Source organism: Caloenas nicobarica, chromosome 2, assembly GCF_036013445.1.
Source record: "Caloenas nicobarica isolate bCalNic1 chromosome 2, bCalNic1.hap1, whole genome shotgun sequence".
Taxonomy (NCBI): domain Eukaryota; kingdom Metazoa; phylum Chordata; class Aves; order Columbiformes; family Columbidae; genus Caloenas; species Caloenas nicobarica.
Window position 1 is genome coordinate 23,067,202 of NC_088246.1, and position 26,908 is coordinate 23,094,109.

At 39.1% G+C, this 26,908-nt stretch overlaps 1 protein-coding gene across 1 annotated transcript in view; it reads left to right on the forward strand.

Annotated features, from left to right (window-relative positions):
- ITGA8 (integrin subunit alpha 8) overlaps positions 1-26,908 on the forward strand; it is a 108,719-nt gene that overhangs the window by 73,729 nt on the left and 8,082 nt on the right. The window contains exons 25-28 of the mRNA XM_065628771.1: positions 410-568; positions 7,149-7,274; positions 10,505-10,618; positions 23,333-23,434. Of these exons, the coding sequence (XP_065484843.1) occupies positions 410-568; positions 7,149-7,274; positions 10,505-10,618; positions 23,333-23,434 (501 nt within the window). The remainder of the gene's footprint in view (positions 1-409; positions 569-7,148; positions 7,275-10,504; positions 10,619-23,332; positions 23,435-26,908) is intronic.

A 26,908-nucleotide genomic window follows, 5' to 3' on the forward strand; every position in this document is an offset into this window, starting at 1 on the left:
CCTGAGGTTTCAGCTACTATATTCAGGTATGTTCTGTTAAGGTTCATTGTATATATTTGTATAGTGTATTCTGCTAGTGTGTTTTGGTTTGGGTCTTTTATACTTTTCTGGGTAATTTCAGGTCTTTCATATGTATGAAAAAATGAGAAAAGTGTTGGGTTTCTTGAATACAGACTCAGATAAGAAAAGGTTGTTCTCCCAGATTTGCCACTGGCTTTGTAGCTAACACGGAGAGGCCCTTTTCCCCTACCTGTCATAGATCCTCCATCAATAAAATGATATTAATAATCTCTACATCTTTTCCAAAGTACTGTGGACACTAAGAATTTGAAAATGTCTAGGTGGTAGTTGCTGTGGTTTTTGTTGTTATTTACTGCCTTGGAAAGTACTGATGATATTTGTTTGGCAGCTGCACAATATAGGACCAAGTGCCATCAACAATACAGTTCTCCATGTCGGTTGGCCTGTGTCCAGTCGAGAAGAATTTCTTCTTTACGTTCTTCATATTCAGACACACGGACCATTGCACTGTCAAACAAGCTCTCCTATTAATACAATGCAAATAAAGGTAAGTCAGACCCTTTTATTTCCATCCCTGTCTGCATTTTGCTTCATTTTTTCGGCCTGCCCTTCACAATGGGATGTTGTGGTTGAGACGGACAAACGACATTTTGGAGAGTTTTTCACAATGACCCTGAGATTATTTTCGTGGGTAAAAAGCAAGATATAGATAGTCTATATTGTTTCTAGTGTGACAGTTGTGTTGCGTGGTATGTGTTTGGTTTCTGCACTCTTCTTATGACAAGAAAGTCATGTTTTGATTCAGTATCACAGCATTAGATACAAGATATTTTTTTAAATGGAAATATGCAGAGTTTTCCTTGAGGGTCATTTTTAACATGGCTTTGAATAGATTACACAAAGTTTTTCAGTTCTGATGGGACCCTGAAAATTCTTGTGGACTAAGAAGTACTTTAATTGAGGAAGTCAAGTATACAGCAGTGCTTAGATGAGGAACTCCCAAAGGTGATGTAAACCTTTGTTATGTCGAGGGATGCACATAACTCCTCAGTTGAGTCTGATACAACTTAGCACTGGTTTGTTTGTCAAAAGGTCTTACACCTGAGCCTGTTAGCAGTGGGCGAAATCCTTTATCACACAATAATGCAATATCATTAAACTGAAGGACATGAACTTCTCAGAGTTGCTTATTTAATAGAGAGCCACCAGGTATCATAGCACTAAGTATTTCTAAAGACTGTAACACAATTTTAGTTTTTATTCCAATACAAATAATTTACAGCTAATTTGTATGGTGATTTGGTTTTTCAGGATCATGGGCTTATTCAGGTTGGAAGAGACCTCAGGAGTACTCTGGTCCAGCATCCTGCTCAAGCAGGGTCAGCTGTGGGGTCAGGTTAGCTTGTTCAGGGCTTTGTTCAGTCTGATCCTTAAAGCACCCAAGGACAGACACTGCAAAACCTCTCTGGGTAAATTCTGCTGTTCCTTGATTGCCCTTACAGGGAAAAGATTTTTTACCCACACCTAGTCTGAACCTCTTCTGTTTCAACTTATGCCCATTGCCTGTGATCATCCCACCACACACCTCTGTGCAAAGCCTGGCTCCATTTTTGTGATAACCTTGCCCTTCAACAGCTTTGGTCCCCCCAAAGCTTTCTCATCTCTGGGCTGAACAAGCTCAGGTCCCTCAGCCCCTCCCTGCAAGATGAGCGCTCCAGCCCTGAGCATCCCTGGGAGCCCCCTGCTGAACTCATCCCAGTGTATTGATCTCTGTCTTCTGCTGAGGCTCCAAAACCAGATGTTGTATCTACACGTGGTCTAATGAGTGCTGAGCAGAGGGGAGTAATCACGTCTTCAATGTACGGCCTTTGCTCCTGGTCATACAGCCCAGGATGTGGTGGGGCACACTGCTGACTCACGTGCAGTGTAAGCTGGGTCTCTTTCTGCACAGCTGCTTCTTAGCATGTTTTGTTGCCAGAGGCCATTTCCATGCACTAAGTATATGATAAGATAAAGAACATGCTTTGAATATCCTATGAAGTTAAACTGTCAACTGGAATTCTGCATGGAAGGTACCCCAGAAATGGAAGTTTTAATGTATGGGCACTTGATAAAGGAATTCATATAGTCTACAATTATTTTATGGCTTAATCAATATTAACTCATAAAAGTTACAAATTTGTCAGTAACCTGACAGGTTTTTGGTTTTTCTACTTGGAAATGATTCTGTATTTATTTTTATCCTTCCAGCAGAAAGGAAAAAATTCCTCTACCGATTTTTTCACAAGTGTTACTCCTAGGTATAGTTTGCTATCCAAATTGCTTCCCTTTCCATGGATATAGAATCATAGAATCATTTCAGTTGGAACAGACCCTTAAGATCATCAAGTCCAACCACAACCTAATTCTGGCACTAAATCATGTCCCTAAGAACCTCGTCTAAATGCCTTTTAAACACCTCCAGGATGGTGACTCCACCGCTTCCCTGGGCAGCCTGTTCCAATGCCTGACGACCCTTTCTGCAAAGATATGTTTCCTAATATCCAGTCTGAACCTTCCCTGGCACAACTTGAGGCCATTTCCTCTCGTCCTATCACTTGCTACTTGGGAGAAAAGACCAACACCCTCCATGCTACAACCTCCTTTCAGGTGATTGTGGAGAGCAGTTCTTCATTTATAGCAGAGCTGGAGATCCCAAAGTTTGGAGGAAACACTAACAAGGGGAAGCCTAGTAGCAGCCTCCTCAGTAAAGTGTTGATATGCCAGCGCCTAAAAGCGTGTTTTAAGATCTATGTTCATGATGGCAGATCCCCCCAAAAGAGCTTGGGTTGGCTCAAAGTCAGAAGATTCAGCAAAACACAGCTCTACATATTATCCCATCAAAACCAAGGTATCCAATTTATCAAGCATAACTGATTCCAGACATTTCTGGAATAAACAACACTTCTTGAGTTTAACCAGTAGCCTGTTAAACATCTTGTGGGGAGAACTGTGTTCCAAATGCTAAAAGTGCTGTATGTCTTTTGCATACCAGGAGGGGTTTGAATTCGGTACAGTGGACGAAAGTGGAGACATCTTTCTAGTAAAGATGATTGCTCATGACCACAAAGCTACAAGACAAGTCTTTAGCTTAAAGAGAGAGAACTAGAGTATATACTTACAAGAGTATAGAAAAGCTGATGGATATCAAATGCATTATGGCCTGATTTTTGTGTTTCGCCCAGGAATGCAGAACGGGGTTAGGATTCCACCCTTTTATTTAGTTTCTCTAGAGGAAGAAAAAGGAAATGAGTGATAAGGAACTGAAGACAGAAAATGTTTCCATTTTGTACCCAAAACACAGCAAGTTTGGAAACAGAGGATTTTTTTCCATTAATCTTTTCCACCGCATTTGCACCTATTTTTCAAAAGTGGTGAGGAACAAGAAGCTGAGCTGCTGCATTTGTATTTGCAAGCCTAGCATCTCAAAAACACTGATCGGATCAGGTTGCAAGTATATGAAAAGGAGTTCAGCATCCCCCTTCCCTAGCCACTGTGTTCTAAGTTTCCATTAAGAAGCTAAGATGGGAGTGTAGCTATCAGACGGGCAAAGCTCCTAGGTAGAATAGCGCCACAGTTCTTAACAACATTTTCAGGCAATGTTTGGTTGGTTATTTTTAAGATTTTTGAGTTCATTCTTCCTTCTCCTACTTGATAACGATCACATCTGTTACATAAGACCACAAGACTAAATTATTGTGAGGCTTGTGTGAAGTCTTCCTGTAATAATTAAATAATGGTCCATCTGTCTTAGCAGAATATGGCTTTAGATGCACATTCATTGTTGCAAGAATTTAAACATCCTTTCCTTATTTCTGCTTTTCAAAGCACTGAACAGCATGAATACACAAATCAGGTTTCAAATATGTAATGCTTATCTATTGCTTCAGACGGGAAGAGGATGCAGAGACAGCTTCCTTCAGGTTTTGTATAAACAGCAAGATGCCTGGCTCAAAATTCCAGATGAGGCTAAGGACATTATAGGCCTGGCTCCTCTTGGACTTCAGACCCAGCTCTTTTAGGGTGCTTGGGCATCTCCCCTTTGAAATGAATTAATTGTTCTTTTTCAGTTAAAGCAGTATATTCCTCTCCATTGCTGAATTTCTTGTCTTGTAGAAAGGTTTCCTTTGTGCTTCCACAAAGAAATCAAACCTGTGCACACATGGGAAGACTTATTTAGGGACTTCTTGTTTTCCGTAGCTTATCTTTCTCTGAAGTCAGTGACAGGTGTGAAGGGGTAATAATATTAGGAATCTTGCAAAAGGTGTAAAGTGCAGCAAAAGTACTAATCAAAGATGTGGAACAAATTCCCTTCTGGAAGACCTTAGGACACTGGGATGCTTCAGTCTAGAAAGTAGGTGACTGTAGACAAATATGATCTCCGACATCAGAAGTGGTGGGAACAGTGTGGGTGGGGATTGACGGCTCTCTGCCTGTTTCTGCACAGGAATGCAATGTGTTCACTGCACAGGAATTGGAGCATCAAATGAAGCCTGTAGAGCCAGATTCAAAACAAGCAAAAGGAAGTGGTGGTTCATGCGACAGGTATTAGATGTCTGGAACTTGTTGCCAAAGGAAGTACTCGGGGTTAGAAGTTTACACGGTTTTAAGAGGAAACTGGACAAATTCACAAAAGAGAAGTCCAGTGAAGATTAAAAAATGAATAAAAACTTCATGCAGATCAGGAAGTCCCTGAGCTGAAAACATTTGGAAGCTGAAAGTTATTAAGAGAGAACATTATGTATGCATGCCTTGTTCTTACTCTTCCTTCCACATCTGCTTACAGGCAGTGTTGATGAGAAGAGGGCTCAGCTAGATGGACATTCATCCTGAGCCAGTGTTCCTGATGAGTTTCATTTTCTTCCCAGGCTAATGGCAGAAAGTAGTTTTATGGAGCCAGTGCCTATAAATACCAGAGGTATAGGCAGCTGTTTCCAACTATGGTAGACAATACAGGGTGACACACATGGCACATTCTCAAGAGCTGAGCACTGGAGTACCATGAGAGAGGCATCTGTCGGGGAAACAGTGAAATAGCAGCTAAAATCCACCACATGGGTAAGGTACACCCTAACTATGATACTAACGTGACCGGCAGGAGCTAACCTCCTCCAGAGGCAGTGTCTCCTCCTGCTGCAGAGCTGTTATTACTGTGTGCAAGTCCTGGTCTGGAGACTATATAATACCATCCAAAGCATTGCTCTTGAAAGGTCGCTGACACCTCTTGTATAACAGCTTTTATACACAGTCCTCTTCCAGAACATTTCTGGTGGAGTTACGCATTGTGGCAGAGGGCTTTGCCTGGCTAGAAAAAGAGGAAAGATAAACCGAGCTTTGAAACGAGAAATGAAGAACTGGAGAGACCTGGAAATCTGCTCAAGGTGACAAGGCTTGGGAGAAGAAAGCAGTGCAGGTGTTCCTGGTGGGGAAACCAAGACATTCCATTGTAGTTAAAGGGAGTGTTTGAGAATCCATTTAAAATAAGGCATAGTGTGCAAAATATGTGGCATATAAAATAGCTACAGAGACAGAGTTGTACAATTCAATGCTAATGGTTCGGGAAGGTTAAAATAATATCTTTAACCTGAACACCTAGGCCACTGGTGAAATTCTGCTTTTAAATTGTTGCAGAGATATATGTGTTTTCTCTTAATCACAGGGGGCTGTTTTCAAACCTTTGCTGTAATAATTCACTACTGAAGATGCTAACACTCTAGGATCTGTGAAAAAAAAGTAAATATAAAAATCATCTAGTATTCAAGTGGACCTACATATGTATCAGTTGTGATCATATATTGAGGATTTCTTCAAAGGCAGATCATTATATTGTGGTTCTTTTAATTTGTCATCATCAAAGAAGCTTATATGTGCTGGTGAAGGAATCCTGGAAAGAGAATTCCCACATGTTAGCACATTGAGGGAGAGATTTACTAGCTATGTAGCTGTTCCTTTATTGCAAAAATACAATGTTAACCTAATTAAGCAAAATAAAAATAAAATATTCTGATTTTTGCTTAAGGGATTTTCATCTGTTAATAAACTATAGTATCTTTCACTTCGCAGGATGTTTTTTAATGCAGATCTCAGACAATGTCAAAACAGTTTCTTCTTTAGCCTCATAATTTTAATCAGATGAATGGTACAAATTTTGCAAATGCACTACTGCACAGCATTAGTGTGTGGAAGGGTTTGTGTGTTTATAGCTATTCTCTTCCCTTTCATGCTACAACATTTCTTACAATTGCAAACATTTTCTTCAGGAATTTAAGATATTTTCTGTTCAGAGATTAAAGGAATTGATAAGATAGATCTGATGTAGCTCTTTATAATCTAAAGAATAGTCTTATCTATGTTTAGCTGAGTTCAGACCTTAATGCAAGCTTCCACATAATTTTATTGTGATTTTACATGATTGGATTGTCATAAATTAGAATTTATCTTTCCCTCCATAGCAATTGGGTTTCCAGACATTCTCTGAGGCTTCTTGAAAGAAGCCACAAGCACTCTGTGTAGAAATTAAAGACAAACTGCCAACAATAAAAATAACTTTTCATCAGAGAATAAAAATCTGTGAAGATAAAGCTGAAGAGAATGCATTTTAATATGAGATTAAACATTAACAAACTGTTGCATTATACGAAGTTGTTACCAAAATAAATCTACAACAAATAATGATCGAAAATTGTGTTGCTAGAATTCAGATTTTTTTTTCTCTTTTACTTTCTAAAGCTGGTTAAATCATTAAATTTCAATAGGAAGATTCTGATCTGAACTACTGACCAGATTTCAGTGCAGCAACTTTATCCTGTTATAGAGATCAGAATCTGTCCCCAGGTATCTAACAAAAACAAGTACAGCAATGAAATTGACTCCAGTAAAAAGTGGAAAAAATGTTATTTACTGTAATTCCTATCACTGGGCAATATCTTGCTGTGCTAGTCATGCCTCTAGTTGAAGACTGTATATTCTCATGGCTGTGCTGTTAAATTGAAAAAACAGTGTTAATCCAACATTTGAGACCACTTGGGAAGGGAACAAATCTGTTAGAATGACTATGTCATTACCATTAACATTTTTTCTCTTTGCAGTTTGCTATTCCACAAGACACTCCTGAACTTGCTGCTTTTTTATATAATTCCACAATTTCTCATTATATCAAGAGAAGGGATGTCACAGTGGCAGAACCTCACAGGAGAAGCACTGCAAAAATATTGGTGAGCTATCTAAAAACTATAAACTATGCATGCAATATATCAAGGTGGCTGTTGATTGACTGCAATTTATTTACAGACTTTTAAATACTGTTCTAAGTGATTTTCAGCCTTTCAGTTTAAAATACTGTTTATTACATATCACCATGCCACGGGTTACTGATCTTTTTTGACAGATTTTTACATTAAAGATCATGCATGCCAAATTCCTGGCTGTTTGCAGACAAACCTCTGTCATCCAACAGCACACTTACCACCGGACTTTCAGCACAAATTTAGAGAATGAGCCCCTCTTCCACAAATTAAATTTCAGATTCTGACTTTTGAAATGTAGGTCTCTTCTTGTTAACTTGACTACCAGCTTTCTAGCTCTTTCATAAAGAGTAGCTCACACTTAAAATTAACATTTTCATGTAAAGTAACACTTCTGACATACAAATAGCTTGGAGTGTATTTGTTCCTCCCGGTAAGTACTTATACACATGGAAAGGTAAGACTTTCCCTTTACAGTACCACAAGCAAGGCAAACGGGACAGGTCACTGCATTTTTTTAACATTCCAGACAATGCTGCAGCAAGAGCAAAGAACTCTCTCCCAGGAAAACAGTTCCGCTACTCAGTCTGGTACCTGAGTAGCTGGACTTGGCTTTATTTTCAGAAGGTTGTTTTTTCCCATTCCTGCATTCAGTGTCCCGTCTTTAGCAGACTTCAGTATTGTAGGTATCAGCTCCCCTTGCTCAGAAGCTGTGTTCAAACTCAGTGACCTTGAGGTCAGCTCTGGGATTCGTGCAGTCAGTGCTTTCCATTTATTTTTATTGACCACAGGCAGAGTTTCTTCCATGCTGACCAGTATCTCGCTGAGCTGCTCACTGCAAACTCATGGTTCAGTTCCTTAACATCACTAGAATTTGGTAGGAAAAAGAGAACCTGGCAGACCTGAGCATTCCTGAGTAGTAGAATGATTATGCTGCTTCTGGAAGTTAATTTGGCAATTTTTGTAACAAGAAAAAAATGACAGATGAACCCATTTTAAATAATAATCACTGTTGTTTCCTGTGTAATTCTTTCATCAGCATAGTACCCTGGGAAGCATCTGATTCCACCAGGGCTGAAGGAAAAATGTCTGGGCTTTCCAAGACATACCAGTCAATACCACAGAACACTTAATCCATTCTTCAGTAATACCTTAATTATCAGTTATCTTTCTCAGTCATTAGGCTCATATGCTGCCAACATAGAAATTGCTGCAGCAAACAAAAGTGCTTAACAAAGTTCTTAAGTATATCCTGTGTCTGCATCTTAAAATACAAAGCTGCTTGATGTAGACAGTAATGAGCTAAGTAGTTAGTAATATAAAATTGGCACTTTGATGAGCAGTCTTCTAGTACAATATGCTTTTGATAAGCACAAATTAGGATAAGTTTCGGTACAGTGCTTACCACTGGATATATAGCAGGACTTTTTCAGGATGGGCATAGAAAAGCAATATGTCATTTGTTCCATTAGAAAGCTGTCCCAATTTTATGTGCCTTCAGCATTGCATTCTATAGATCCAGAAAAACTAAATTTGTTTTGACACATTTAAGTATACATAGAAGGTGGATGTTGCTCTAGAAAATAACTGATTAGCCAAAGGTTATTCTTTGTTAAAATTGGTATTTTTTGTCAGAAATTTTGAGTTAACTTCATTTTCATCAACACATTTTCACAGAGAGGGAAAATGTTCTGCGAACCTCTTACTCTATTTATACTGTTTATTAGATATTTGGTTTCTCTTCCATTAGTTCTAATGTTACAGAGTTCTGAAAATCACTACAGGCTAAATGCATTACTAAGAAAAATAGAAATATGTGTTCAGGTCCTAAAATGTCAGCCAAAAGTAGACTTTTTTGCATACTAATGATTTATTTTGTTAATATGTGCTTTTGGTCACTATGATTAATGAAAGCAGCTCTCCTCTTTCCTGCAAGTTAAATAAATCTTGTTGAAGGATGTTTAAACTTGAAAAGACAAATAAACAGATACTTTGAAATATTTGTTTTTGAAAAAGGTTTATAGTTGCAAGTTCCAGGGTTTACAGTTTCATTTTCAGGCAGATTTAGAACACAGTGATTAAGCATACAGCTTCTACTTAACTTGTAATATGATAGAGATTTGTGGGGAAAGCTGTCCACAAAGACAGAGCATTCCTTAAGAGTGTTTTCAGACCTGTTACATACATCATCATCTCTTTTTCTGGATTCTGGGCTTTGGTAACGCAGCCATTCTCACTCTCCTGAGGGAATGTACTTGTGAAAACTCAACTTTGCTTTCGAGGTCACAAGACCTTCTGTCATGAGTGTCAATAAAGCATCTGTAAGAGAAGGATTCTCTGCCTTATTACAAAACTATGTATCAATTAAAATCTCAGCCATCCTCCTGAATCAAGCTAAAACTTTTCAGGTATAAACCCATTTGTATATATAAACCTATAAAATTTTTTACACACACTTTTGATCATTTTTCTGTGAGGTCTTTCTTCCTTTCTGTGCCCCAAACCACCACATCATTTCTGTGGTTACCCCACGAGACTCTGCTCATTCCCTTAAGTGCCTTCAGTCAGCTTTTAACCTTTTTTTGTGACATTTTTCTGGCAGATTTTAACAGAGTATATAGTTTTGACTTGCATTGCTTGGCTTTTGTCTTCAGTCCTGTGTATGAGCCAGAATCACTGCTCATCAGGAACATTTCATGGACAACAAGTTTCAAGTAGAGCAAGTAATGAATCTCAGTAAAAGTTCTGGCTGCTATAATGTAAATATCAGTAAGAAAACCAGGAGAGTTAGAAGAGGGGAAACATTTAGGAATATAAATAAGACTTCAGGCATAGAGAACAGAAAAAAAAAAGTGTTGAAATCACAAAATGACCGATGAAGACAAAACACATGCTTCAGAGGATTGATACCTGGACATTTTAAGAGTTCTTCAGACCAGGTATTGTTGACAATTATTACTTTTATTTTCATTACTACAGGTAGTTGTTTGTATTCATTGGTGGTGCAAAAACAATCTCCCCTTTGGTTTATAGTTCTCACAATGACTCATGGGGTATCTCATGTCTATTAGATTAAATTACTGATTTCAAACTACGTAACTTTTTAAGGGAAAGTTGACTTGTTTTGCTAATTTATAGCATTTGAAAGTGATTATATACATTTTTAAAGCATAGGTATGACTTACCTTTATTTTACACAGAACTGTACAAATGTGAAGTGTGTCCTAATTTCCTGCACTGTGGGACAACTGGAAAGAGGGAAGAGCGCAGCGCTAAAAATCAGATCCCGGCTATGGGCGCAAACATTCTTGGAGGTAATGCTCACAAAAATCTCTTTCTATACACAAAGACACCTGCATTTTTTACTTAACCAGATATTTAAGAATACAAATGATGAAATTAAATGGGCCAAATGCAAATCCTTTTTGTTGTCACTTTCCTGTTCAGGTCACATGCATGCTGCTTACTTTTCTTTTTCCAACTATCACTCCCTCTCAAATTCCTGTCCTGAATCCTACCAGAAAACTCCAAGATTATTTTTAAACACCTTTCCTGGTTTTGTTTCTGCTTTCCTGGACTGGCCCAAATCAATAATCCCTTGGATCTCCATGATATGCTCTGCTTTCATTGCATCTTTCCTGATGAAGGATTTTTGCTGGAGCCAAACGGTAGATGACGTACATTGTGTCCAGCTTAAAAATTCATTGTTATTCATTCTCTGTTAATCTAGGGAAGAGTCATATGTGTCAAGCTCATACGACATACAACACTCATGTATTGACAATCTGTGACTTAGCACTAAAAAGAAGGGACATTGCAGATGATGGAGAAAATTAACTTCTCTTTGCAAATTCTTGGATTTCCAATTTTATCTGCTCTCAGAATTGTATTTACACTGCATAAGGCAGAGGAATTGCACCGTCAGCTATTGCCTCACAGCTGGCCATGTGTCTGTGGTATACTATGTGGTTGTCGTACCTTTAACACTGGGCAGTACCTTGAGACATTTATAATTCAGTTTGCTGTTACTAGGAAATAACTGCAGATCCTATTTTGATCAAACTGATTGATTATCACCTTCCTTCTTCAAGGAATTTAGGATTCCCCAGTCTTTCTACCTAGAACTCAAGAACCTTCCTGTGTTCCCCATAGCTGTGGGAGAAGAATGATTTATCCCCACAGTACATCTTACCCTAGCACGAGGAGAATTGAGGATTTTCAGCTTACAACAGGAGCTTTAAATTAAGCTCCTCACACCTTTTAAGTTAATTTCTCCCTCCCCTCAAATGTGAAAGTAGATTCAAAACCAAATCTTCCCCACTTAACTTGCTTTCCTGGAGAAACAATAGAGCAGATGGGGCAGGATTTCCAGAAAGCCGAGTGCCAGCTCAGTAGCTAACCATCATGGCTCCAAATCCACAATGGGTGCGTGCGTTGGGAACCACAGGTCTCTCTTAGTGTTCTGGACCTTGGCAATGGTTACCAAAAGGATGACTTTTAAAGGTCTTTTCCACCTATCTGTCAGGACATAAGGTCACATTCTCTATTTCTTCTGCAACAGCTATTGGCACCATTATGACTGAAGAGTGGATAGAACTATCTGGCCTTGCCTGAGAGAAAGGGATTTCTCTCTAGCTCAGTAATAAAGGAGATGCTTTCAGATACTAAGTGAATTAATTCCTGATTTGTCAGTACATTTTCTTCCTATTAACAACCAATCCAAAGAAACTTTCATATCCTCTCTTCAGTTCCCTTAACACAAATACAATGCTTTTAAGAGGAGGCATATTTGGCAAATGTTTTTGAAGGGCTAGACTGGATGTACTTCATTTAGGTTTCCTTAGTGAGTCGCCTGCTAGTGGGAAATAAGGAAAGGCTGTGGTTCAAATCTAAGCCCAAAAGTTTGACAGTTTGGATGTCTCTCTGTCCTTCCAAATCTGGGTTACTAGGATGGACATCTTCTGGTATAAGCTTTTGCAAAGGTTTTACAACATTTTACACAGAAAATATCAATATGTAAGCATCTCTGCACTCCTAGTAAAATATATGTATTGGAAAATATTATGGGAATTTTATTCAATTTTTTTCTAATTCCAGTAAGAGACTGTTTGACCTTCACGCCTGGTTAGTCCCTGTTAAGCTCATTTAAGAACTTAACTGCACTAGTTTACTGTTCCTAAAACATAGAAAGAAACAGAGATATTATCCTTGCCTGGAACAATCTGTGATAATTTTGATCACTGCAGTGTCCAAGCAATGTCACAGTGAACCTTCCCCGTCTTCTTCATGATGCAGAAGATAAAGCTTAGCTCCCTTAGCTAGCTACCTTACTGGGAACTGGACATGACATATTCTGGACCCAGTCAAGTATTTCTGTTTGCCATTCTGCTGATGAGATCTAATTAACTCTGTAAGGGCCAAAACAAAGGTCTTGTGAAAAAAATAAACACATGCATGAAACCCCTTGCACAGATCCTTAGATGCCAAATTTCTAGGCTATTTGCAGCTATTTCAGTGGGAATTAGCCTCATAAAAGTTTTTCTAAGTCCAGTTTAGTATGTAACAAGAAATAACTATAAGAGATTAAAACTAAACAAATTTAATGAGAAACAGAGAGTGTTGAGTTTTTGGTTGTGACAGAGGATGTGTAAGAGTTGGAACAAACTAACTACCGAAGACATGAAATCTTGTTTTCTTAGCATCTCTTAATGAAGACAGAATATTTTTCTAGAATATAAGCTTACTTAGCCTGGCTTAGGTTCATAAGAAGGATGTTTGCATGAAATTCAGTGGCATGTTTTATGCAGGAGCAGTGGGACTCATCTTACCTAATTTTAGTGATCTGGAAGTTAGATGCCAAAGCTGGTTGCCTAACTGTAGCCAGTGGCAAGACAGAGAGGTGTCTTCAGAGGATGCTTTATCCAGCTGATTTGAAACACCCTTCTCTGCCCTCCTTGTGGTCTGGATGGTGGAGAAGGGTCAGGGTCACAGCTGTGCCTTGGGACACAGATTTGCTGTTCCTGTACCTCTCTTCACTTGGTGAGCTCAAGGCAGAGGTGGAACCTTACACCAGCCTGTGGGCAGGCACAAGGATGAGCCATCATGTAGGCTCCCTGGGTGCAGAGACCTCATGCCAAATGCTCCTACAAGTGCATCTTTTGCTTACTCCACTGTCCTTACACACCCTTGCTATCAAACACGGCTTTTTATGGGGCTGTGATAATTTTACCTTTTATCTGTATCCTTAGGAAGCATTTCTGTTTCCTTCAGATAGCAACTTACAAGCTTTGTAAAGGCTCAGAAAGCTCCACTTAAAGCAACAGAACTTTTTCAAAGTAAAAAATTCTAGTCCCCAGAGAAGTGTTGCATCCTCCCATTTATGTCTAAGAAGTTGCCAGAATAACGACTCCTGCTTCATGTGCAAACTTATATCTTGAGAAGAGAGAGCGAATAGTGTGATGGGATCTGATTGCCCCCCTCCCACTCACCTCAAAACAGCCATCACCATAATAGACTGTAGTGCATAATTAGCTTCCTAAAAAAGTCGTAATCTGCTCTTAGTAAGCCTGTAAACTTGTAGTTCCTAAGGTGGTTTCAGAGTAAAGTAAAGTAAAGCTTTAAAAAAATTGCTCTTAGCTAGGCTGAAATCTGCAGACAAACTGAGGATTAAAATACAGTGAAAATAATCAGGATATGGTTATTCTGAACCAGGAAGGAGTGCTGAAGGGCCAGACTGAACCCCACTGTCATGGTTTTGTAAAGACACTTAGAAGAAAAGTTGCTGTCTCTACAGCAACATCTCAAACTCTTTTGCACATGCAATTAATGTACAAAATTTTAATATGCCAAAGAAGGATAATGGTGATGTACAACACTCCTCAACTGTGTTATAATCTAAATGAAGATGTGATGACCTGCAGAAGAAATTGTTTGTGCTCATGAAAGCTGAGAACACACTGATATTATGTATTTACTTCTCATAGATATGCCAATGCAAATCTGATAAGAATTTGACTCAAAGTGATTGATTAATGCTAGGATGAAATAAATAATGTTTCTCATCGAAGTTATATGGGTCAGCCTGTATATTTTGTTGCCATAAAAGATTAGTCGTGTATTGAGTGACTCCTTCCTCTTCCACTTAGTTTAACTGACAAGAGCTGACCCCTTTGCCTCTTGACAGTTGTAATCTGTCACCTTAAAACCCAAACTCCCATAACGAATAACAGTTAAATGACGTGCAATGATTAGACATGTTTGAGTAAATAAAGCAGCCCAAATTTCCCAACCAGCCAACAAAGATAGAGACATACATCGTGCAAAGGCCAAGAAGAATCACAGGCTTTTTTGGATTAACTTCAAAGCCTGGCTGTAAATATCAACCCTTTAGTAAAGCTGACTTTTGGTTTCAGACTTGCTGATCAAGCAAATAATAGCCTTATTCTTGCAAAAGAGAAACAACCTTACATGGTTATGTTACGTTGTGTTCTGTTAGGGCTCTATTATGTCCCCATTTGTCTAACCCTGGAATTTCTGAGTCATCAGAGGAAGATCCAAGGGGATCTTGCCCAGTGTTCTTTGAACTCTGATGGCTACTTTCTAATATAAGACTCGGGAGTTGGCTAGTAAAACATCTGGTTTGAAATGTGTTTCTAAATGATGAATCTGAACCATCTGTCTGATTTGCGACATCCTTGCAGGCTCCAAGCTCTTTGGACACTTAGAGCACTGTGGGAAGTGGAACTCAGCTCATTCTTGACTATTATTTCAGCCTGTATTGAAAGTTCCTCAGAAGGATAAAAAGTCTCTTTCTGGGAGAGCTTGGAGAGGCAGTAATGTAAAAAATCAAACCAAACCAAACCAAACCAAAACCAAAACCAAACAAACGAAACAAAACAAAACAAAACAAAACAAAAACCAAAAAAAACCACCAAAACCACATAGGGTATGTGAGGTTCTCAAGAGGTTTGAAGTTTATTTTATTTCTTTTAATGTTATTGAATATAATTGTAATGTTTCTCTCTTGACTTTTAGACAGATCCAGATATTTGATTTTGGCATCACTGACTGCATGAACTCCCGTAGCTAGAAGGGAGAAAAAGCTAGTTTTAATCTGAGAAAGCTGAAAAGCAACAGAAACATGGCAGCCACACTGTAATGGGGTGCTCCCATAGAATACAAAGCCGTGTTTTGGCTTCTCTGTTAATTACTTGTTATTTCAATGCTTCTGAACATGTGCTGCTCCTGTTTCTTTTTAGATGCCTAAATATGGAAATATATGCTTAATGTAATAAAGGTGATGAGTGCTGCAACACCCACATCTTGAGTGCCTGGTCCCAGACTGGAATCCAAAACCTGAAACTAAACTATTAGCCTCCCTATACAGCATACAGAGACAATGAGGTACCTTGCACTAACTATCAGGGTGAGGCATGAGGGCTACCCCGTATCAGGGGGATAGGCACCTCAATCAGGATTAGGCAGGAATATTTCCACATTCTCAGAAAGCAGAATCCAAAAATTACTCAGGAGGTACCTACAGCATTAGTTGCAAGTCTTAAGGAGGACTTCGTTTATTCAATACTCAGTGGCAGAAGCTAGAGCTGGTAGGCTAGTGGTTTGAGAACTCACGACTAGAAGACATGAATTCAATTTCTTCCTTAGCTTGAGAGACCACACATCCCGGCTTTATAGAATGGTGATGTTCCCTTCTGCTGAAGCTGCACCTTTGCAAAGACATAAAAAGAAATTGAGAGGTCCAGAAGGGTATAGAAAATGAGAAAGAGCTTGATGTAATACTTTGTTATCTTGGGCCATCAGCTAGAAGTCCTCTCAGTCCTCTCTTCCCCCTTTGCCTTCACTGCCTGACACCTGGAGCTATCACCACTGTTGGAGTGCATGTTTTCATTGTTCTTCCTTGATGAGAGATTTTGTTGAGAATCTCTGTATTTTAGTACTGGTGAACTCAGAGGCTCTTCAGTGTGGTAGAAATCCTCTAGGCCAGGTAATGCTTTTGGGACAAGGGCTCGGTTCAGCTGCACCAAGGCCATTGGAGGCAGCATGGAGATGACCAGGGCAGTGGGACCACACGACTGTGCAGCTCCTGTGTGCTTGCAGGGGCTTGGAAGTCAGAACAGAGGTGAACCAGTGGAGGTGGTGCAAGGCAGGTGAGAGATCTAGCTCTTGTACAGGCTCCTTTATTCAATCACTTTTCTTTCCCTCCTCTTTACTATGGGAGCAATTATTCCATCTGTAAGTGGGATATGATCTCCAGGAACAATATTTTCTAGCCTCAGCACAGAACCTCTTTCTGTGCCCGGTGGAAAACATCTCAATCAAGGGAAGCTTGCTCAGTGTTTTCAAAGCATGAATCTGCAGCCAGCCTAAATTCCCTATCCATGGATAGAAGTAGGAAAGCACCAGAAAAATTAAGGAGAGAGAGATCTTGGTCTCTCACTAATCGTCATATATAAGCTATATATGGAAGTTTAAATAGATTATTTTAATTCAAACTGGGAATTAAAAGCCATAAATTTGAGGCACTGCCTTTCAAGCCACACATAATAACAAAAGGAAGAAGTTGCCAAAGAAATTTGCCATTATGTCAAACAACTGTTATTTGAAAAAACAAAATAAGTAAAAAAGAACACTATGTGTGGCCAAAAATTCTGTATTATGCTGGATTTGATTGTTTGTGTGGAATGAAGGCTAGAAAGAAAGAGACCTTGGCATGGAGCTGAACTGGCTGGACATTTCTCGGGTGTGGGCTAGTTTTGCTTTCATTCATTGTTATTTAAAATCATGCCAAAATGTTAATGACCAGAACATGAGACTCTTGCTAGATGTGCTAAAGTATAGGTAATATTAGGTATATGAAGAAATAAACATCTTAAATTCATAACCATTAAAATCTGTATATTAAAGTGTTCTGAAATTACAAGAAAATATCTGCCTCTGTTACAATTTAAAATAGTCTGCATTTTAGTCTGCTCTCTAATGCTTCCATATGCCTTTTGGGAAAACTTCAGGTCTTTGTCTGAGCTTCCTGCAGGAACCACCAGCATTCCACCAGAGCCTGGAGAAATCTCTTTCAAATTGTCCAAGATTTTCCAGCACTTCCCACATTATTTCTGTTTGTGTCAATTGTACTTAGGGCAACACTGCACTGAATATTTATTGGGAAGACTTTCCTTCGTTTCTGGATGCTTCTGTGTCTCGCAACTGTTAAAGAAAACAAAGGCTTCAGTTCAAAAATCTATTTATAAAACAAAAGCGTGGAGAAAGAGAGAAGCCTTAATAAATAGACCAGTAGGGATCTACCGCACAAGCAACGAAGGGGTTGGCCGTGTTTTGCCAACTTGCCAGGATACTGGCAAAAGTCTCAGTGGCGCGCTTAAGAGCAGCTCTGCTTGTTCTGCCACAAAGGGAACCTCACAAGGCCAATGTAGCTGGGGCTGCGCTCCCTGCTGGTTGGTCATTAGCTGCTGACATTCGCTAACACCGAATTCCTTCTTCCCTGTCCTCTGAGCCATGATGAAGTCCTCAGCTTGAATTGCAAACCACGGATCCTGCTGCTTCCAGTAAACACTGAATATTTAAATATATGCTCTTTAAAAAATGATATAGTAAAGAAATGCTGTTTCTCACAAATGCCTTGAGAATGATAAACAAAGCTGTAGGAAAGAGACAGCTGCCCGTATCTCCACGGTGTTGGTACAAGTGAAAATCCTGTTCACAACTGATGCTGGCCACAGTCATTGTTATAAAGTCCTTTGTCACAAACCCATAATTCTGTGAATGCAGGAAAATACTCTCTAATCTTTTATATTCACCATTGCTCTAAAGCTGTAAAGCGATGGAGATGTGTACCATTTCCAGGAGCCTAATGAAGGGTTGAGGAAAGTTGATAGCTGTGGTCACAACTGAAGGTTATTAACCCCAGCCAAGCATTAATCCATGGGAAGTACCTCCTCTGATGTTCTTATTGCTGACATAAGCTGAAAATGAAATAAACCACATACAGTAGGTGAAAGGATTTATTTTTCTGTAAGTGCTGTGTTTCCTTTATATGATGTTTCAAGAGAGTTAATGCCTTTACTGTACCATAGCCAGTCAGTGTCTAATGTCTACTTCTTTAATAATATAACATATCCTCCTCTCTCCATTACAGATTATTTTTATAAATCATACAAATTGTGTCAAGAACCCTGCTCAATATGAGTTACTTAGAATTGAAAACAAGGCTTTTTTTCAGGCTTTTTTTTCTGAATGCAAATTGTTGCACAACTACAGAAACATGCTGGGACTTTGTGTGACAAGTCTAGTGCTATAGAACAGAAGATGAAGAACGACTGGAGTCTGAAAATGGAAAATAATTAGTGTGATAAGGAAAAAATATTTTTCTGAAGATCATTTCCTAGGTGTTTCGTACCATGAAAGCATAAAAAAATACGTATTTGCCAAGTCTAATATTAAATTGGCCTAATTTTTCATTTCAAACACTGTTGATAGCAAGGGTAGTTCCCTTTCATTAGATGCCATCTATATTAAGGAGCTGATTTGACTGTCCCTATGTAGTAATTTGAGACAGTTTTCTTCATATTGCTCATGCCATGTGTAAGCCTCAAGAAGAGGTTAAATGTTCTGATAATAAACATTTGGTTGCTCTCAATATTTTAAAAGAACAAAATTATGGCATAGCCAAATGAGTTCCAGAAGGCAATAAATGTGCTGACTTCATGTCACCAGTAAACACTCACATATTTGGCTAGTTTTTTTAAAAAGAAGATAGAATGGACAAGGCAAATATCAGAACTACAAGCCTGTACCTGAGGAGAATAGCCTTCAGCCTTTTTAGGGTTCTGCTTGGAAGAACTCCATGGGAGGTGATCCTGAAGAAAAGAGGAGTCCAGGAGAACTAGTGATTGTCTAGAATCACCTCCTTTAAGCTCAAGAACTGTCCATGCCAACATGCAGGAGGTCAAGGAAAGGTGGTAGTAAGCCTGCATGGATGGACAAGGAGCTCCTGGTAAAACTCAAATATAGAAAGGAAACATAAAAGAGGTGGAAGAAGAGTCAGTTGACCCAGTGCAAGGGCTGTGTTTGGAATATAGAGGCAGTGTCCAAGCATGCAGGCACAGAGTTAGGAAAGTAAAAGTCCCCTAGGAGCTGAGCCTAGCAAGTGACTTAAAGGACATCAACAAGGCTTCTATATCAGCAGCAAAAGGAGGGTTGTGGAAAATACGGGTCTTCTGCCAAATGGGACATGGAAAAGAATGAGTTACTCGATGCCTCCTTCACTTTGGTCTTTACTTGTAAAATCTGCATAGAGCAACATGAGGCCTCTGCGACCAGAGAGAAAACCTGCAGCAATGAACATTTACCTTCAGTGGAGGAATATCAGGTTAGAGGAACATTTAAACAAATTGCACATACAGAAGTCCAAGGGACCTGATGGGATACACCTACAAGTGCTGAGGGAGATGGCCAATGTCAGTGTGAGACCACTCTCGATTATCTTTGAAAGGTTATGGTGACTGGGGGAAGTTCCTGAAGAATGGAAGAAAGCAAATGTCACACCTATCTTAAAGAAAGGGGATCCAGAGAACTACAGGCCAGTTGGCCTCATCTCAATCCCTGAGAAGGTGATGGAGAAAAAAAATCTGGAAACATCTGAAGGACAAGAAGGTGATTGGGAGTTGTCAGTATAGATTTACAAAGGGAAAATTGTGCTTGACCAACCTGACGACCTTCTGCAATGAGATAAATGAGGTTCATCTTGGTGGATGAGGGGAAATCAGTTATTGTTTTTTATCTTGACTTTAGCAAGGTTTTTGACGCTGTCAGAATGAATGAAGATAGGTAGACAGAGAGGTGCATTCAAAACTAACTGAACTGCCAGACTTAAAGTGTTGTGATCAGTAGCATGAAGTCCAGCCGAAGGTTCATCACTAACGGTATACCCCAGGGGTCAATACTGGGGCCAGTACTGTTTAACATCATTAATAACTTGGATAATGGGACAGAGTACACTCTCAGCAAGTTTGCAGGTGATAGAAAAGTGGAAAGAGTGGTTGATACACCAGATGGCTGTACTGTCCTTCAGAGGGGCCTTGACAGGCTGGAGAAGTGGGTTGACAGGAATTTCATGAAGTGTGACAAAAGGAAATGCAACGTCCTCCTTCCACAATGCCTCAGTACAGGCTGGAGACCACCAGCTGGTAGGCAGTGATCTATTAATAGCAAAGGATGTGGGGGTCCTGGTGGACACCAAGTTGAACGTGGGGGTCCTGGTGGACACCAAGTTGAACATGAGCCCGCTGTCTGTGCCCTTGCAGCAAAGAAAGCTGACAGCCTCTTGGACTGCATTAGGAAAAGCATTGCCAGAAGGTCAAGAGAGGTGACTCTTCCTCTCTACTCAGCACTAGTGAGACAAATCTGGAGTGCTGTGTCCAGTCCTGGGCTCCCTGAGACAAGTGAGACATGGACATACTGGAGCAAGTCCAGCCAAGGGCCACAATAATGACTGAGGGCCTGGAGCATCTGATGTACAAGGAGAGGCTGAGAGAGCTGGGACTGTTCAATCTGGAGAAGCGAAGGCTCAGGCAGGATCTTATCAGTGTGTATGACAACTGATAGGAGGGAGTAAAGAAGACAGAACCAGACTCTTCTCAATGAAATCCAGTAACAGGGCAAGAAGGAAGAATGACAAATTGAAATACAGGAAATTCCATTTAAACATAAGAAAAAACGTTTTCCCATGAGAGTAGTCATACACTGGAATAGATTACTCCTAGAGTTTGTGGAGTCTCTGTTCTTGGACATATGCAAAACTCACGTGGACATGGCCCTGAGCACACTGCTTTAGTTTACCCTGCTCTGAGAATGTGGTTGGGGTAGATGATCTCCAGAGGTGCCTTCCAACCTCAGCAGTTCTGTGAAAACTTTGAGTTGGGCCATGGTCATCCAACTACATCCAAGCTGGCTTCAAGGTTTAGGTTATGCTTATTTCAGGTCATGTTCACAAACAAACCTTTCTCCACCAGTGAAGGAAAGAAACAGTAATCCAAATTATCGTGACATCTTCTCACCTCAGTCTTTGCTCCACAAAACAGCTGAAAGGGGAGCATTTCTTAGAGAAGGTTTTTGGCTTTGATGCAACAGGACATTCTAGAGAAAAACACCACCTAGCAGGGAGCAAAAAATGTTGGAGCAGAACTTCTAAATGTGCAAGAAGTAGAAGGAAGGAGAAAGAGTCTTGCAGAAGGGTGTTTAGGAAGTGACGGTGACATTCCAAATACACTGGACTGTGAGAACCTGGCGTTGAAATGAGGGATTGCTTTAGTTGCAAGGCTGTCTTTCCATAAATCAGTAGTCAAATACTATGTTGAATTCTGGCCATCGTATTTCAGAAAGAATTGAGACAGGTAGCAAAAATGATCAAGGGCTTCTAAAACATTCTCATACAGAAGATTAAAATTGTTTACCTTAAGGAGCCTAATGTAAGGGGATGTAGTCATAGTCATAATTCCTAGCCCTTATCTAATGCTTTTTAGAGCATATCAAAGCACTTTTTCAAAAGTAGAGCCTTATCCTTCCCCCAAATATCCTTTACATGGGATGAGATATACAAGATAAGCATCACCCAAGAAGTCTGTTGCAGAGATGGAACTAAAAACTGGTTTATTGACTTCCAGAAGATCATTGTAACCACTCAGCCATCTTTCCTGGGGATAACAAGAGGACATAGAGTGCAGCTTCTTCTGTCTGTAGCAAGATAACATTCAGTGAAATAGATGTCAAATTCAAAAGGAACTGAAGGATTTACTTGATACTTGATGTACTTAGCCTTCAAAACTAATTCCAGTTAGGTACCAATGATGCCAAGAGCTCAACAGGATTCAAAATATGTGTGGAAAATATTTGCAACTATTGTAGTAAGTGTTGCAACCACTGAGATTTTTTTGAGGGACATGCACTTTCACATGTCAGCACTTACACCAGTTTATAACAGATTTAGGCAGACATTTTTCACACCAGCACTTAACTATCATTTCAAGGCAGTTTGCACAGAGGAGGAGAATATTGTTAAGGTCAGAACAGCACGATGAGACACACAACCGGTGAGATGTAGTGTGTCAGTGCCTACCTGGCTTCTCAATGAGGTGAAAACACTAAATAAAAGTCGTAGCATAAGCTACATGGTATAACGGTTTTTAGTCATTCTAAACCAGAGAAGGTAATGCTTAATCTAATCTAATCTAATCTAATCTAATCTAATCTAATCTAATCTAATAATGTTTTAGAGATACAAGCAAGTATAAATGTAAGACAGAACTGGCGGATACATTTTGTTTTTTCTGCATGTCTTTGGGTTTGTTGAAGTGCCTAATGAGAGCTATATAGATATTTTACTAGGCAGCAGTTAAATGACTGCTATACATTCCTGTTGCAGTTGTACAATGTAGTAAAAAAGCAAGGTGAGTTGTTCTGGGTTTTTTGAGCTCTGCTGCAATAGGAAATGGATCACTCTCTAACTGTAGTTCAGAGATGTTTGTGCCTATTGTTGGTCTTTGATGGGAAGGCACAGCCTTCCTTTGAGGCCATCAGGGAGCTCCACCAGCCTGATCTCAATGTAGACCTGGAAATCTTCTCAAGATATCTGTGTTTGTTGTAGGAACTGACAAGCAGAGGCAAGATTTTAAAACACAGACACCCCATAAACCTCCCCCCTGCTTCAAAATCACCAATCTCCTATTTCAGAGAGAAATATGAGAAACAACTGTATGTGTCTTTCTCCACATCTAACCCTTCTTCCCCATTTGAACATGCAGTCTTTGTGTTTCAGCTGTATTATGTGTTTGTCTCGTGGACACATACAGTTCTCAGGATTGCTGTATCATTTACCGAAAGAAACCATCTTTGCCTTAGGAAATCAGTGCTCTGTATTTTTTCTCTGTTTATTTCTCATAATGTTTTTAAGTGTAAGCATGAGTTTTAATAATTTATTTTTATTAATGTAATTTCAGAGAAAGAACGATCTCTATACTCTTTCTTCCAATGTGTCCTTCGAAGTTAAGAGCATGCCATATAAAGTGCAACCAGCAAAGCTCCCCAAGGGAAGCATAGCAGTAAGTAACTGAAAATGATACTTTTGTGTGAAGCACATTATTTGGTCATTCTGATCACAGCTGTGAAAGTTTTTATAGATGAAAATATTGAGATCACTCTTTCCTGTGTTTCTAGTGTAAATTCCTGATATGATACCTAAAGGAAATACCTTTATTGCTTTCTGTGGAAGTTGCTGATATATGATACTAATTCCATTTTAAAATAATTTCTTCCTGCATTCATCTGCAGACTGCTCTGTTGCAATCAGGATGGATTTTACACCCAGAAGAAAACAAGAAAACTGTGAAAGCAAGTGTATTATTACCTTGCTTAGAATAAAAAAAATCTGGAATAATTTTTTGTGCAAAATCCAAAATGTTGTTTCTGTCAGGTTTAGAGATTTCACTCTTCTCCCAGTCAGCATTTCTCTCACACAAATTTATGGATGATCTATGGCAACTTCTCTCTTATCTGTATTAAGCTTCTCTGATATCCTAATTTTCAGAAAGGTCTGCATGCCTCCCTAGGGTTTCCATGTAACAGCACAGCAGGTGCAAATACGAAATTACCTGGTGATCCCTACAGATGTGGTTGATAGATAGATACTAAAGTAGTTGCCTTATTTGCAGAGCAAGATTTGTATGGCCCTGAATTATCATAAGAAAAAATAATCTAGAAGGCATAAATTTGATTTAATTGTTTGCTGGTGCCAAAGCGTTGAGTCTGGGGAATAATTTAAAGGTATTTGCTTCTCATGGTGTCTAATACCATGGTTAAAATTCACTCTATTTCATTATTGCAGATAGAAATAAGCAAAATATGAGTGCAAAATTTGATTCTAGTATAAGAGTTATCTGAAATTTGAAGGCTTGTTGTTTTCACCTTCATAAAGTTTTATCATATATAGTCCTTTTAAAAGGTAAGCTCAGTACAAACTTTCCCCAGTTAAATCCTGATGCAAATACATCATATCAGTCTGTTGAGATGTGGTAGGGAACAGAATATTTTCTTGCATGGAAAACCAACATAAAAAGGCACTTTACAGCTTGCAATGAATATATTTTAGAGGATACAGGCTATAAAGTTTTGTTTTGAACAAGCACAGATCAAATTGTTGATTGATACTAATACTTTCTCTGGGGAGACACAAGGTGAATTCTTGGTCTTATATGCCCAGTGACTCCAGCCTCTAACATCAGGACAACCATGATTTCACCAGAGAGGTTTGGTGCTCAAGGCAGTATTCATCCAGAAAGGTTCAAAGGCTCCAAGCTGACAGTTATACTCAGGCTCTTTTTATTAATCTTTTCTTGCAGCATGTGTTCCATACCAGAAACACATGTTGTACAGAACTCTGTTGATAGTGGTGCCTTCATCTGGACTGAAGTGCTTTACCCCAGGTGATAGCCTGCTGTTCTCAACAAGTGTCAGATGATCTATCAAATGATCAGATAAGCATTTTATTCTCTTACTCCAGCCAGTATAATGCTTGTTATTTGCTGCAGATGATTTACAACAAAATGCCTGTAATGGCAACTGTAAAATGTTGAAAAATGATAGCGCTTTTATGTCGTTTCATATCTGGACATGGCAATGGATGCTTGCCAGCTCCACAGCTTGATGTGTTATATGCACAAGCTCTTTTGATGTCCCACTTGCAAGAAGAAATATTTGCTTGAAGTTGGGCAATGCTTAATATTTTCGCTCCTTCTGAAAATATCACTGGTTGTGCTTTAAAAGTTTCCAAATATTTATTTGGAAGTTTATGGTTTTCTTTCAGACAATGCAAGGGTGGAAGTGGAATGAAGATTTTAATATTTTAAAATTAATTGTCAAAAGTATATATATTTAATGATCAGCTAACACCTTACAGTTTATACAGTGTAGAGAATATATTCTAACAGAACAGAGCACATGACCTTCATTTAACTCATACAGCACTGGGTTCCAATTTTGCAGACTGATACATATATTTAATTTCAATTTTATAATGAATCGATTTGAATTTATGATTCTTGAGTATTGGACTTTAATAAAATATGGTTGCTTTTCTTAAATTCTTGATGGGATCTTCAGAGGGGATGCCTTTAGGATAAACTGTTTGACCATTGTCCTACAGTGAGTAAAACTGATGTCAGACTAAAGCCTTTAACTCTTTTTTAGCTATTACATGGTGATGAGTACTTTCATTTTAAATGTGCTTATATTCCTTATTAAATATATTTGCACAAACATTCATAAATGTCAATATTAATTATGACTCCAAGCTCAAGGGTGCTTTTACATTCTATTTTGAGCATTTTTTCAGAAGGTATAAGAACATCATGCTGCCAAGGTTGGAAGGGAACTTGTAGGAGTACTAAAGAGTTCCCGTTTCTCAGTCTCTGTAGGCAAAATGAGTAAAGATTAGAGGAAGGTCATAATGGGCAGTAAATCTATTAAGTAACTAATTTATTTGGTAAGGGGGGGAAATAGCTTTGTGAGAATATCACCAGCATACACTGCATTCTGACCATCGATTCTGGATGTCTGCACCGGTAAAACCTCATTCCCATTTACCCACAAGGGCCTGCTGATGAACGAGCAGCTTACCACACATGCTACTCTCTGCATTGTGCTGCCTTCCAGTGGAATCAAAGACGATAGTGAAGCTACATTGAGTAGCACCAAAATCAGGAGAAAAATCCAAACTGTACAAAAAGAAGTGGCAAAAAAAAATATTTATTTTCTTTACTTACAATGTGCTTTACTGTGGCACATTAAAAAAAAGTTAAATAAATTCCCCTCTGTAGAAATACTTTCGTGAACAATAAGTGACTTTCAAGGAGCCACAAGAGTGCTTCTGAAGGTGAGACTATTAGGCAGCGTCCATGCTAAGATGAGCTTGGATTTTATTTCCAATAGCAGACAAATGCTAACAAACTCTGAAGTTGGCCTCACTCTCATCTTGGTTCTTGAGCCAGATGACATTCGTTGTCACCACTTTACAGACAAAAAGTGTGAGAGGTTCAGCAGTGTGAAATGCCAAAAGTCAGATGGCTCCTCTCAAGTCCATGAGGTGCTTTTCACCCCTGATAGAGAAGCAACCACAGTTTTCAATGTTCACTACAAGAAAGTCTTCCAGCCCTGAATGGAGAGGAAAGCCAACGTGTATCCTACACACAGTGCCAACACACAACACTCATGTAAAAATTCCACTTCTTCATATTGACCGCCTTAGATGAAAACAGATAAATCCCCCAAAAAACATTCCCTGGCTCTGATCCTGAAGTACTAAACCTACCACATGGAGAACAACAGAAATCCAAGCTGAATAATGCAAACTTGTGTTAAATCAAAATCATATGTAAAACTGTTGTGGACAGCATGGGGTGGAGGAGGAACAATTTTCTGTAGAAATGGTGAAATGAGGCAGGCAAAACTGAAGGGATGCTTTGTTTCTTTCTTTCCCTCCAGCTTCTGCCTCATCTCTGTGGGTGTTCAGGACTTGCAGT